General features: G+C 40.9%; 1 protein-coding gene across 1 annotated transcript; it reads right to left on the minus strand.

Moving 5' to 3' along the window:
* Window positions 1-636: 636 nt before the first annotated feature.
* LOC110892329 (uncharacterized mitochondrial protein AtMg00810-like) lies at window positions 637-1,050 on the minus strand. The gene has a single exon (XM_022139500.1). It carries the CDS (start codon window positions 1,048-1,050, stop codon window positions 637-639), a length of 414 nt encoding a protein of 137 aa, XP_021995192.1.
* Between the last annotated feature and the right edge of the window lie 12,972 nt (window positions 1,051-14,022).

Raw genomic sequence — 14,022 nt, forward strand, 5'->3', positions numbered from 1 at the left:
GTAGGAGATAACGTTAAATCAATACATATTTATCTCTAAATATACAAGATATAGATCCAATCTAAATATACAAAATTGATCTAATCTATTAGACCCCCGCAGTCGAAGCGAGAGGAAGCCGAATGCTTAGACTGGACCGAAAATTGTCAAATAAGACCCGCGGAAGACCTTTTGTAAAAATGTCAGCTATTTGGTAGCGAGATGGGATATGAAGAATCCGCACATCACCACGTTGAACCAAGTCACGAACAAAATGAATGTCCAACTCAATATGTTTGGTACGTTGATGCTGTACCGGGTTCCCAAATAAATAAACTACGCTGTCACAATAAACCACACTAGCCTTCCGAAGGGGGCGACGTAATTCTAACACTAAATTCCGAATCCAACATAATTCGGCGACCACATTAGCAACACCACGATATTCTGCTTCCGCACTAGAACAGGATACCACAGGCTGACGCTTAGATGACCAAGATAATAAATTAGAACCCAAATAAACACAATAACCCGAAGTAGAGCGTCGAGTATCAGGGCATCAGTGTATGTGCGTAAAGAGAGAACGCTAAAGGTACCCAAAGTGAGACCAAACGAGGTAGTGCCCTGAAGATAGCGAATAATACGTTTGAGTGAATTCTAATGATCAACCCGAGGAGAATGCATATGCATACACACTTGCTGAACTGCATAGCTAATATCAGGTCTGGTGAAGGTAAGATACTGAAGTGCACCAGCCAGACAACGATATAACGTAGGGTCCTCAAACGGGTCACTTGAAGAAGCATTAAGTTTAGATTTTGTGTCCACTGGAGTAGCAACCGACTTGCAGGATGACATACCGGCCCGATCAATAATATCTAATGCATATGATTGATGTGACAAAAACATAGTATCGTGTTGTCGTGTTACATTAATCCCCAAAAAATGACTCAATGGTCCAAGATCTTTCATGTCATATTCGGCTGCCAGTTGATGTATGAAAGTAGCTCGTAGAGTATCATGTGACGTTGTAAGAATAATATCATTAACATAAATAAGTAAATAAGCCATGTCAGAACCCTGATGATAGATAAATAACGAGTTGTCACACTTACTCTGCTGAAAACCAATGGTCAAGACAAAATCCGTAAACCGCTGGTATCATGCTCGGGGTGCATGTTTTAACCCGTATAATGATCTCTTTAATAAACAAACGTGATCTAGATACTGGCGATGACGAAAGCCCATGGGTTGATACATATAAACTGTTTCGCTAATGTTTCCATGTAGGAAGGCATTGGTGACATCCAACTGATGTATAGGCCATGAGTGAGATAAAGCTAGGGTCAAGACAGTCCGAATAGTGGTCGGCTTTACAACCGGACTAAATGTCACACCCCCAAAATCCACACGCGGAGTATCACCGCATGGAGGCGTGACATGACCAGGATCAAGCCACCAATCATATTGAACATAGCTTATAATTAAAAGTAGTTTATGAAATCCAACACAATACAATTGGTGTCCAAACAAAACATAGTTTAAGTAGCGGAAGCATAATATGAAAACCCAACATAAGTATTAAGTTCAAAATGTCATAATGTTTTTAACATGGCATCCACTGCCCATGCCCCACAACGACTGCGCCTCCCAGTGCAAGCTCCATGAGTACCTAACGTCCTGCAAGGCATGTAACAGAGAGTCAACAACAAAGTTGAGCGAGTTCACAGTTGATTAATTAGTTAATGTATTCGCTCAGGTATCGTAAGTTCGTTTCATAAACATGCGGGATCTACTAGGCCAATAGTATGTCCGGAGAGTGGGGGCTTCCCATGTCGTATGTACTATTAGTGGGGGTTTCCCATGTTTGTATGTACTAGACTAGTTGTAACCATAAGTGTTCTTCTCAACCCGAGAACAGGAGTACGTACGAGGTTTACGTAGGCTTTACGTAAGTGCCCTTCTTAACCCGAGGACAGTGGTACGTGTGATATTTATGTAGGTTTTACGTAAGTGCCCTTCGAAACCTGAGGACAGTAGTATGTATGAGTTTACGTAGGTTTTACGTAAGTGCCCTTCGCAACCTGAGGACAGTGGTAACTACAAGTTTACGTAGGTTTTACGTAAGTGTCCTTCGCTATCCGAGGACGATGGTTGATCGTCTAGTAATAGTGAATGTACGAGTAATTGTTCAATCCCATTCCCAACCCCGGGAATCCCATGCCTTGGTAAGAGTGTGAACTCACCTTGGTTTGCTCGGCAGATACACAGGAAGGTTACCTGAGTTATAAGTGGTCAACCACGTCCTAACATGGTTACCATACAAGTCAGGACTAGGTTCAAGTAATTCACGTATGTTTACACATAACTAACACTTTTCGAGCACGTATGGATCATGGCAAACACATAACAATCAAGTCATACATGTCCGACTTGTGCGATTCAAAAGAATGGGTTCGCACAAGTCTAACAGTCTTGTGTGATTCACCCGTTGAAACCCAATGATACCCGGCCCAATAAAATATAAGCATTCCAACATGTAAATGGCCCAAACAATAAACATGAGTTTTGTACGATTATGATAATCTTGTGCGATTTACAATGCATCTTGTGCGACTGATATTTGGGCTTTAATGTAACACCCCGAAAACGGGTTTGGTAATCAAACTCCGTTAATACTAGATGATGGGTGATGTGGAAAAAGTAGTTCAACTAATTAAACTAAAATTACCCTAAATTAAGACTCAAGTAATAAAAATCTAGACTCTTTAACCTGACTAAACTACTCACCGGTAAGTGTACCGGTCGACTCTAGCACAGAAAAGTAAGTCCGGATGTCGAACCCACAAGGACTCTATGAATTACGTTAACAACTAAATTTAGACTAAACACTGACACGACTAAACAAATAATGTGTTTGGGGGGGGGGTTTACTAAAATCCTAAAATTATGATTAAATTGAAATTAACTAAGACACGAACGAAAACTAGAGTTTTGATTCAGATGAGATTAAGGACTACCTAGACTTGAATCCAGTTTAACTATGAATGGACTTCTAACGGTTTTATTGTTGTATGGAGCCGGGATCGTTAAATACTAAACCTTAAGGTATTTCAATGCTAAGACTTCCCGACCCTTCTCAGGAAGAAACCTAGGAAACCCTACAAGGCTGTTATGATTACCGACTGTTAGATTTCCTCTCAGTCCTCTAACGACTCTAAAAGTGCCCTAATACGACCATCTACCTCTCAGCGCGATAATCTAAGGCAATTCTAGGTTCTGACTTGGTTTACTAGACACAACTGCAATTAGGGAACTAACTTCGACTTCTCTCAAAATCTAATTTAGCTATATATTGCACCGCGACCTAATAACTAACTCGAGCCTCTCAGCGACAAGTTAAGCAGAATATTCACTTCTAATTATATTTTAATTACTGTTTCTAAGGCTATCGGCCGATTTACCCAAAGATCACCCGAACCCGCAAGGATGCAAATAATCAACACAGATCTGTTATGTGATAAAGACCGTCACTAAGATCTATGTGAAACAGCAAGTAATCCACAATCAAAAGTAAATACGCATGTGCACCAAATCAGAAAATCTAGAACACGTTACTTTCAAAATCAATCCATAGTCAAACAATAAAAAACCGTTAAAAGATCCAAACATAAATCAAACCATCATCTAGTCTAGGTAGTATCTAGGGTTTAGCCAAAAAACATGATGTCTAACATAAACAAATCAAATTCAAAACAAGAATTCATTATCAAAGTATCGAAACAAGAAAATAATGAAAACCGGGAGATAAGACCCGAACAATCTTCTTTCCTACGCTCCGTGCTTCAACCAGATGATTCTTGCAAGCTAAATCACCTCGAAAAACTCAAAATCTGCTCTCCGAAGTCGCCTAGGGTTTCTTGGTTCGTGTTTTTTATCATAATGATGATTATTATTCTTTTTATACCAAACCCTAATCGATCCACAATCAGGTGCATCATCCATACCAGTCGCGTAGCGCGACTGGTTTGCCCTTCATGCTAGCGCTACGCTAGAGCCTCAAAAGTCAGCCAAGTCAACGCTACCTCAGTCGCGTAGCGCGACTGAGCATACTATCACCTTAGCGCTACGCGAGTGAGCTTTTTTCATAGAATGTTCACCTCCAAGCTCAGCTCCAACTTCCAAAAACTTCAAAATTATTCTAACACTTTTATACATTGGATCCGGAACTTGACATTTGACACTTTAGCTCGATTTTGCTCCAATTTCAGCATTCTATGTATCAAGACCTGGAAAACGCAATGTAGATCAATAGCACGCAATTCTAAACTAAACTAAGCTAAAAATAACGATAAAACGTACAAACTATACACGATAAAAGTATGTATTTTGCAATACATCAAATATCCCCACACTTACTCTTTTTTCGTCCCCGAAAAAGAATTATGCAACGGAATCAGAAACAAACAATTACTCGGACCGAAAATCATAGATATACTTAATTAAAACCAAAACTTGCGTTAGCTGCGATTGCGAATATATCTGTCCACTTTAAACCCGAATCTAACCCTAAACCCTTATCATGTAAATTTAGTTTAAGTGCGGTCAGTCTACCTAGGGTCTCACGCTAGAATCTACAGTCCACCTACTCCCAACTCGAGCTTATAGGGCTAAAAGAACGATCATTTGACCAATTCCTAACCGTTTTATACCAAGATAAAGAGAGTTTGAAATCAAATCTAATTTTTTTCCTTTTCTCTTTTTTTTTTCTTCTAGCTTGCTCTTTTTTTTTTTTCGTGAGACTAGACGATGCTTTCCCTAACCCAGCGGTATTCCGACTGTAGAGTCGCTATCCCCAATCCAGATTACATAGGTTTCGGTACTTTTATTCGACAAGTCGATTTCACACACCCTAGCGGTAATCCTGCTGTAGAGTCGCTATCCCCAGCCCAGACTACATAGGAATGCATTACTTTCATTTAGTTTCTAGCTCACTTTTATTCTATTTTTTTTCTTTTTCAGCGAGATATGATAAAAAACTCTAACTATCTTAGCTTATAGCGGCACCCCTTATACTATTTTCGCCGGTTTTAGTTTCCCATATTTCCCAGGCGAGAACCCACTAGCAGACCGACAATTAAGGTATATTAACTCAAAGGGACTTAGAACCAAAACCCGGGCCTACCCACATATCCCTAACTAGACGCAAGCTCGATTTATTATAATCTCATATTATTATTATTTCAACCCGAGCAAAAATTTGTCTTTTCTATCATTTTCCGTTCAAAAATGCAAACTTCTTTTTATTTCGAAAGACATTTTCTGATTTTTCAATTTTTTTGTATGTTTTTCAATTTTTTAATTTTTTTAGATTTTTATAATTAAGACTCGATTATTTACATGTATTCCCATCCCCACACTTAGAGATTGCATTGTCCCTAATGCAAGAACGAAAACACGACTCGACACTACCTAACAACTACTAAATAAATAACGAACTAACTAAATAACTAGATGACGAAATAAAAATAAATACAACAACAACAAAAGGGAAACGACTTAGCTGATATGTGAGACTGTCAAAGTGCCAGTCATTTCCACATAAGCCCTCCAATTCGAAACGCGCTCAGCAAACAACTCAACCTCGGACACGCGAACGAAAGCGGCTAACATAATCACCTATCAAACAATGAACAACCTACCAACATACCGTAATATATATATATCAAAATAGATGCATCAGTGTTCATCAAACCAACCCAACCTACCCAACCTGTTTAACGTGTATCAATATCAAGTACAGACCAAGCAATCAAGGATGAAAACAGCAATAAAGAAAAAATAAACATCAAAAGATATAATCATAAGCTGCTGCTCATCCGCCTGCTATCCATCCACGATCTCTACCCACTGTCTGTCTCATGGCTGCTCGCCTCATAAACATGATAATCAGAACCAGAACCCGTCTGTGCACCCTGTCCCCTGTGTAATAACTCAATCATACGCTCCAATCTGTCAAATCTCTGCTCCACATAGCCAGAGAATGACTCTAAAGTGAGGGGCACTGGTAACGGGACTCTCCTCTCAGCCTGATGTACCGGCTGTACCGGTGTCTGTGGCGGCTGTTGTGCACCTGACGTTCCTGCCTCCTGTTGCGGCTCAACATCTACTGGCCCTCTCTGCGGTGGCTGAATAGGTGGGCCCTCTCTAATCGGCTCCCAACCATATGGTGCCTCCCACGACGCGATGCCTGCCTTCTGCAGGTCTTCTAACCCAAAAATCGCAGTCGTCGGACCCCTATGCAAAAACTGAGGCTGATATATATCTAAAACCCCAAGATGTGATGCAATCCTAGTAATATAGGGGCCCATATCCAACCTAGCCCTATCGCCACCTCTCCTACCTCGACTAATCGAATCTACCAACACTGTGGCCAAATTAAACTCTCTCCTCTGCACCCGACACAACAAAATAAAAAGCTCAATCCAGTTGGCCTTGTTCTCCCCAGACTTCCTCCCAACCAACGTCGTCGCTAACAACCTCAACACATACCTATATATCGGATTCCTAACCGTCGAAATCAGATTTGTCTGTCCAAACTCCGCATCCGAAATCGTCTCCCAAAACGCCTTCAACTCCGCCCTTCCAACACTATACCTCCTATTCTCCGAATACGCACCCCTCAAACAGGTCGAGAACTCGGGTCTCCTAACCTCCTCCTCAGTATATAACCCCGAAATAATCGCAAACCTAGGTACGTTCATCTCGTACACCTTCATACCGAAACTGAATGATAACGCATTTCCCTGCTCAAACTTACCCTCCTTATGCATCCACGTGCTGTGGAATTCTAACACAAGCTCCACATACTGAGGGTCAATGCAATTCATCGCGTCTATCAACCTCTCTCCTAACAACTCCCTAACCTCCTGCTCTGCACCTATCTCAGTCAACCACTCCCAATCTATCACCCTATGCTGAAGTAGTGCCATTTTCTTAAATTTCTTAAACTTATCCCACTCATACGTATCTTCTTCAAACTTAAGGATCGGATGGTTCACTACCCTATTCATCAACTCATCCGGTATGAAATTGTATGATGTCGAGTATTCAATCTTCCTTAAGTTGGGATCGTCCTCTGCGATCTGAATAATGGGCGTTTCGATAATCACCGGATCCTGTTCCGGTGCAGTCTGCCCCGCAGCCCTTTTGCGTGCCCGACCTGCTCTCGAACTACTCGCCATATCTGCAAAACAATTAACATTCAAGACAAAACAAGCAGATCATCAGTAATAACAAACTATTTTTGGATTTTTAAATTTTTTTATTTTTTTTATACAGTCGAACGACGGCCGTATAGCATTTCGTTCGCGGCCGTTATTCGATACAAGTGACTTTTACGCATATCGGCTCGAAAACCGGATCGAACTTCGCCCGAATGGAGATTGAGTATGAGCGAAACGATCCGATGATCAAGCGATGTACATTGCGCAAACCGACACTGGACAAAACTCTAAGACGACTCGATAAACTAAAAACGACACTAAACGACGCAAAACACGACACCTTGACGCAAATGACGCAACATACACTTCTACCCCCTCCCGGCACCTTGCTCGCCCTCGAGCAATCCCAAGTGCCGAGAAATAATCAAATCCCAAAGTGTGGAAGCAACGGAAGCTATGCGCGCAAAGTATGTGAAAAATGGTGACTTTATGTGAAAACCGCGCAACGCATCCCCACACTTGAGGTGCACTCTATCCTAACAAACGTCCGCGTCCAAATAACATGATCAATAAGTCCGCGGACAAAACCTCCCCTATATAAGCTATCAAACCCCCAACCTCACGCCTCTCAAATCAATCAAAATGTCAAAACCAACCCGTGCCACCCGCACCCTTGCAATATTTAACAAGCACACACACACAACATTAACCCACTGACTCGACTCGACGACATACTCTACTCGACATTACGAAACAGAGAATCGACTAAAACATTACTCAAAACACACCACACACAATGACTCGATTGACATTTGACTCCAACAAACACAAGACCCGGACCTGACAAATTACGCCACTAAAAGACTCACATCAGACTCTTAACAACGATTAAATGAGAAAGGGAGCAGGACCATACCTGAAGTGTGAAGAATGCAAGAAAAAGTTTGAAATTTGGAGGTAATGGTCTGATGTAGTTGGAGATGGAGAGGTGCGGCGGCGATTGGTGTGAACGGGGGTGGAGTGTAGGCGGGACGGTGGTGGTGGAAAGGGGTTTCAGCGGCTGGGTGGTGGACGGTGGTCGTTGGTTGTGTATAATCGGCTGTAGGGGTGATGGATGATGGATAATGGAGGTGATGATGGGTGGTTATGGTGGAGAAGTGGTGGGTGATCGGAGATGGGTGAATGGGTGGGTGATCGGCGGAGGGTTTGGAGATTGACGGTGGGAAGGTATGGTGGTGGGTGTGATGAATTTGGGGATAAGAACTAGGGTTTTAATTTTTTTTTCTGATTTACTATGGCACTCGCGTAGCGCGAGTGATAGTGGTTAGGGCTTGGCGCTACGCTAGTGAAGAGGTCAGGTTGAAGGGTTCAAAGGTCCAAAAGGGTCAAAGGTTCAAAAACTGGTTGGTGAACCCCATGGGTCTCGCGTAGCGCGAGTGATATGGTGTATAGGTGTCGCGCTACGCTAGTGGCCATTTTTCACAGAAGGTTTCGTGAAATTTCCACTTTCTTGCCTTAGAAAAATTTTGATGTTTTAACAACCCATTCCCAAATCATCCCAAAATATTTTCTAAGTATGGGACTTACCTGAAACCTCGTTTTCTTCAAATTTCCAGCTCCTCAAGGTACGTTTCCTGCAAAAATTTCTCAAAAACACACAAGACGCAAACACAAAAACTATGAAAAACACAAGAAATAACGCAATTTACAAACGGTACAAACTCTACAAACGAAGCCTTACGTAATTACTGTTCGGCGAAGGTGGGTGGGTCCTCCAGAGGAATTTCTTCCTCTTCGGTAGAATCAATTGGACCTCCCAAGTAATGTTTCAAGCGATGGCCGTTTATGTTGGTGCATGTTTGTGACAACAGCTTAGATTTGGTCTTTGGATATCTTGTAATTAGTTAAACGATAAACAGTTAGCGGGTTTAGCTTTGCAATAGTTAGTTGTAATGTTTGGGCTAACTAAACCCAAGGAATTGGGTGATGGGGGCGAATTGGGCCTGTCCAATTCGCCGCCCAGGAGTGTAAACCTAGCCCAGTTGTGAACCTTGTGTTATATAAACAAGGTTAAACATTAGGGTTTAGGTTAATCAGCCAAAACAGTTATTAGAGAGCAAATTCGTGAGAACATTAGGGTTTGGACGAATTTGAGAGAGTGTTAGGGTTTTGGATTGATTGTAATTCCTTGTGATTGATAATCAATAGAAAACCCGGTTTGATTGAATTGCTGTTTCTGTGTTCTACACGTTTTCTGCTACAATCTGATCTAGAGGATTCCGCACTCTAGGTTAGATAGACGATTCTGTGACGATCCATAGACTCAAGGGGACTTACAATTGGTATCAGAGCATTAGGCTCTTGATTGCTCGGTTCAGAATTGTTTGTTGCAGAAACAGGGAGTAAAAATTCGAAATTTTTGAAACCTGATAATTAGGGTTTTTAAAATTTTCGAAATTTTGGTGTGTTTTGATTCTGATTTTTTATTTTTTATTTTTGTTGACTGTTTTGATCTTCTGGTTTGTTTTGTTTGTTGGTTTGCAGGTTTTTTTTGGAAAGATTTGGCTGATTCTGGAATAGTTTGTGGCTGATAGACTTGAAGATTCGAAGACTGTTCTTCGTGTTCTTCGTGTTTATTCAATCAGTTCTTCATAATTTTCGGTTTTAAGTTGCTGATTTGGTGTTTTGATTTTGCAGATAAGTGTTGGAAAATCTGAAAAATCTTCAAAAATTCGAACAGATTGACTTTCCATAGCTGCTGGGCGAATTTGACTGTTTTTGGCGAAATTGATTAATTTTGCTGACTGACCAATCTGGCGAAATTAACACCTGGCGAATTTGGAACTAAATAATTCGGTCATCGGCGAACTTAAATCCAAAGGCGACTTTGGTAATCGTGTTAGTTTCCACAGCGAAATTACCACGGTTTTCGACGAATTTACTGGTCGTCGTAATAGCGAAGTAAACCAGCGATTTTGTTGAGCGAATTTGAAGTGTTTGGAGCGAAATTGAACTGTTGAGCGAATTTGACCTGACAGCATAATAACCAGCGAAATTACTGATATTTCAGCGAAATAACTAGCGAAATTAAGCATATCCAGCGAATTTAGGAGAGAAATTAAGTGGTGGAATTTCAGTTGGCAAGCGTCGGAAATTTTTCGGTGTTTTGCAAATAGAAATTGATCCGTAACTCGTTAGACAGAACCGTTTGCACCGTTGAACTCGTGTGATTTTTAGGACAAAAAAAAAAAAAATCCCGCATTCGGTCTTTGACATTATATATCATTGGATTCGTCTTTTCGAGACGATTCTAACGGTGTAACTTAGTAACCACTGCTTTCGGAAACTTTCGTACGGTTTTCTCAGTCTGTTAACGTTAAAATGTCAAACATGTCTACTTTGAACGAGTTGTTGAAGATGGAGCATGAGGTTGGTACTACCAACAAACCACCTAAGATGATGAAGGTGGAGAACTATTTGACATGGAAGGATCGTTTTCAATCCTTCATTGAATACCAAGATACGCGCATGTGGATATGCATCGAAGATGGGTACATCAATCCTTCACACGACTTTGAAGGCAGACCACGTAGAACAGAATATGTGAACATGCAAGATAATGATAAAAAGATGTATGAGGCTGAAAAGAGAGCCTTGGCTGCAATCAAAATGTCGTTGCCTGATAGCATCAAACATACCTTCAAGAAGTACACTAACTCAAAGGATATGTGGGATGCTTTGGAGAAAAGATACGCTGGTAATGCTGATGTCAAGAAGAACAAGATTGATCTACTGAAGAAGCAGTTTGCTGTTTTCAAGCACATGAAGCACGAGTCACTTGAAGACGTCATCACTCGTTACTACCATCTGATGTCAGAAATGGACAATTATGAGATCGATTGCTATTCTGACGTAGAGAAGAATGACAAGCTGCTAGATGCTTTGCCTACTAAGTGGGATATCTACACTTTAATGATCAAGGGTGAAGCAGATTATGAAACTAAAGATCTTGAAGAAGTAGTAGGAAAGTTGAGAGCTTATGAGCTCAGCATGAAGAAGAAAGATACTGGATATGATCAGGTTCAAGATCCGGCTGTTTACAATGGGCTTACATCTTCTTCATCTCACAACGCTTATAGCGACTCTGCTACTGCGTTTTTATCATGTGAAAATGAGCAGGTCATGGTGAATCAGGATGGTGATGTGTGTTTCGTTGCTGCTTCAGGAGGATCATCAGGAGTAAAGAATACATCAACCTCTAAGCAGAGCACTACTGCTAAGTCAATGCCAATGAGTGTGAAGTCTGCTGAAGAGCATCTGGCTCTACTTGCTTCGTTTGTCGCTTCCTATGAAAACTATATTCAGGGAAAGATTTCTGATCCTGCTACTTTAGATGAAGACTATGATCAGATTGACCCTGATGATCTTGAAGAGATGGATTTGCAATGGCAAATGGCCATGATTTCTAGGCGTGTGAAAAGGTTCATGAACAGAACAGGAAGAAAGTTTGTGGGAAGGAGTGTTGGTTTCGACAAGACTAAAGTGAGGTGCTTTAATTGTCAAAGTTATGGGCACTTTGCTAGGGAATGTCAGAAACAAAAGCAAGATACTTCGAGCCAGAGTTCAAACAACAGGAATGCATCAAACAACTCCAGCTCAAAGGCGTTGATCTCCACTGCAAGAGAGGGTTCATATGATTGGAGCATTCACTTAGAAAGTGATGGGAATGCCACTCAAGCATTCATGGCAGAGATTACTCCAGTCGTTGATGATGATGCTGATGTGAAGATGGATGCTGATGTGAAGGTGGATGCTGATGTGAAGGTGGATGCTGATGTAAAGGTGGATGCTGAGGTGAAGGTAGAGAATAGAGCTGAAGAGAAGAAGGTTGATCAGACAACAGGTGCTGAAGACGAAAAACAAAAGTCTGAATATGAAAAAGAAGCTGAGGAAAAGGATGCCAAGTATAAACAATTGCAAGCTCAGCTTGCTGCTCTAATGGCCAACCTTGACAAACAAACAGGAGAGGTAAAATCTAATTCTGTGTGTTTAAAATGTCGTGAACTACAGGGTGAGGTTGACTGGTTGTCAGCACAAAACAAAAGTTTGGTAAGCGAGATGTCTAAAATTAAAGAATCAAACTTTTTTGCTAAAAGAAATGAAACGTCATACTTGAAGAAAATAAAAGGTTATGAAAGTGAACTTGAAGTCGTAACCTGCAAATTAAATGAAAAACTTCAAGTCATTGACTTAGCTCATGACATGATGGCTGAGAAAACAAAAGAAATTTCTGATAAAAACAAAGAGTTGTCAGATGCTCAACTCAGAATTGTTGAACTTGAAAAGAAATTGGGTCAATTCAGGGATTCTGCTTTTGTTATGAAACATATGATGGGTGGGTTAAAGAAGAGTAATGACAAGACTAGTGTGGGATTTCAAGGCTTTAATGAAGTCCCACCTCCTCTTAGTCATGATTATTCATTCCTACCTGATGAAGATGAGCTAACCAAATTCATGTCAACAGCACCGAGTAGTTCCACAGCAGGTCGAGGAGAGGAGTCTGAGAGAGATGAGGCCAAGAAGGATAATAACAGCAAACCTGTTTTGAAAACGAAAACTTCACATCCTAGGAATAAAAACTCAACTTCTGTTAAAAAGATTAGTTTTGTTCAAGGAAGTGACATGAAAAACGAAACAGCTGTTATTGAAAATGAATCGAACGTAGAGTTTGCAAAAAATAAAAACAAACAAAATTCTGAAATTAAGCAAACTGAACCAAATCCTTCTGTGGCATCATCATCAAAGCCTGAATCTAGTTCAAAGGCTTCAGATAAGAAGTCTTCGAAAAGGATGTCGTGCTTCAAATGTCATACCAAAGGACATGTAGCTAGCTGCTGTCCTAACAAAACGAATGAAGCACAGGTGAATGAGAGAAAGAGAGAGAAGTCACCAGAGAAAAATGGTGATAAGCAGGAGAGAGAGTCCAACTCTCCAAAGAAATCTGCTCCTAAGCAACCAGAGCCAGTTGCTGTTGGTGAGGATAAGGCTGAAAAAGGAACTCCACAAGTTCCTCGTTTTCAAAGAAATCAACCTAGATTTCAGCCTAGATCTCCACCAGGCAGATTTGAGAGACCTAGAAGCAGTTCACCAAGAATGAACAATCAAAATACAAATAATTTCAGAAGTCAAGGTCAATATCAAAATCGATACCAAAATAATGGTAGCCGAAATTTTTATAACAATGGCTTTAGAAATTATAACTATAATGCTTCTTGGAATCAAAATCCAAATTTTCAAAGGTCAAATAGTCCAAACACACATAGGAACCCTCATGACCAAAGACCTAGTGGAAGTCAAAATCAATTTCCAACAGGTCTACGATCCAAGACTCCAGCTAGGAGTAATGGATATTGGATGGATGTTCCGGTGGTTGGTGAATTTGGACGACCCAAGACCATTAAGGCTTGGGTCCCCCAATCTAACTAATCTTTTGGTTGGTGTGTGCAGGAGCTGCTAAGGAGGATTATCAACTTGTGGTATGTTGATAGTGGCTGCTCCAGGCACATGACGGGGGATGCGAGATTGTTGACTGAATTTGAAGATTATGATGGAGGACATGTGAATTTTGCGGGTGCGAAAGGTGGTAGAATTACTGGACGAGGAAAGGTGACCAATGGGAAGATCACACTGGACAAAGTGAACTATGTTGAGCAGCTTAAACACAATCTTATGAGCGTGTCACAAGTCTGCGACAAGGGTCACTCGGTCCATTTTACCAAGAATGAAGCTTTAGTGTTGAAACCAGGTTTGAAGATAC

The sequence above is a fragment of the Helianthus annuus genome, chromosome 12, assembly GCF_002127325.2.
Source record: "Helianthus annuus cultivar XRQ/B chromosome 12, HanXRQr2.0-SUNRISE, whole genome shotgun sequence".
NCBI classification, from domain to species: domain Eukaryota; kingdom Viridiplantae; phylum Streptophyta; class Magnoliopsida; order Asterales; family Asteraceae; genus Helianthus; species Helianthus annuus.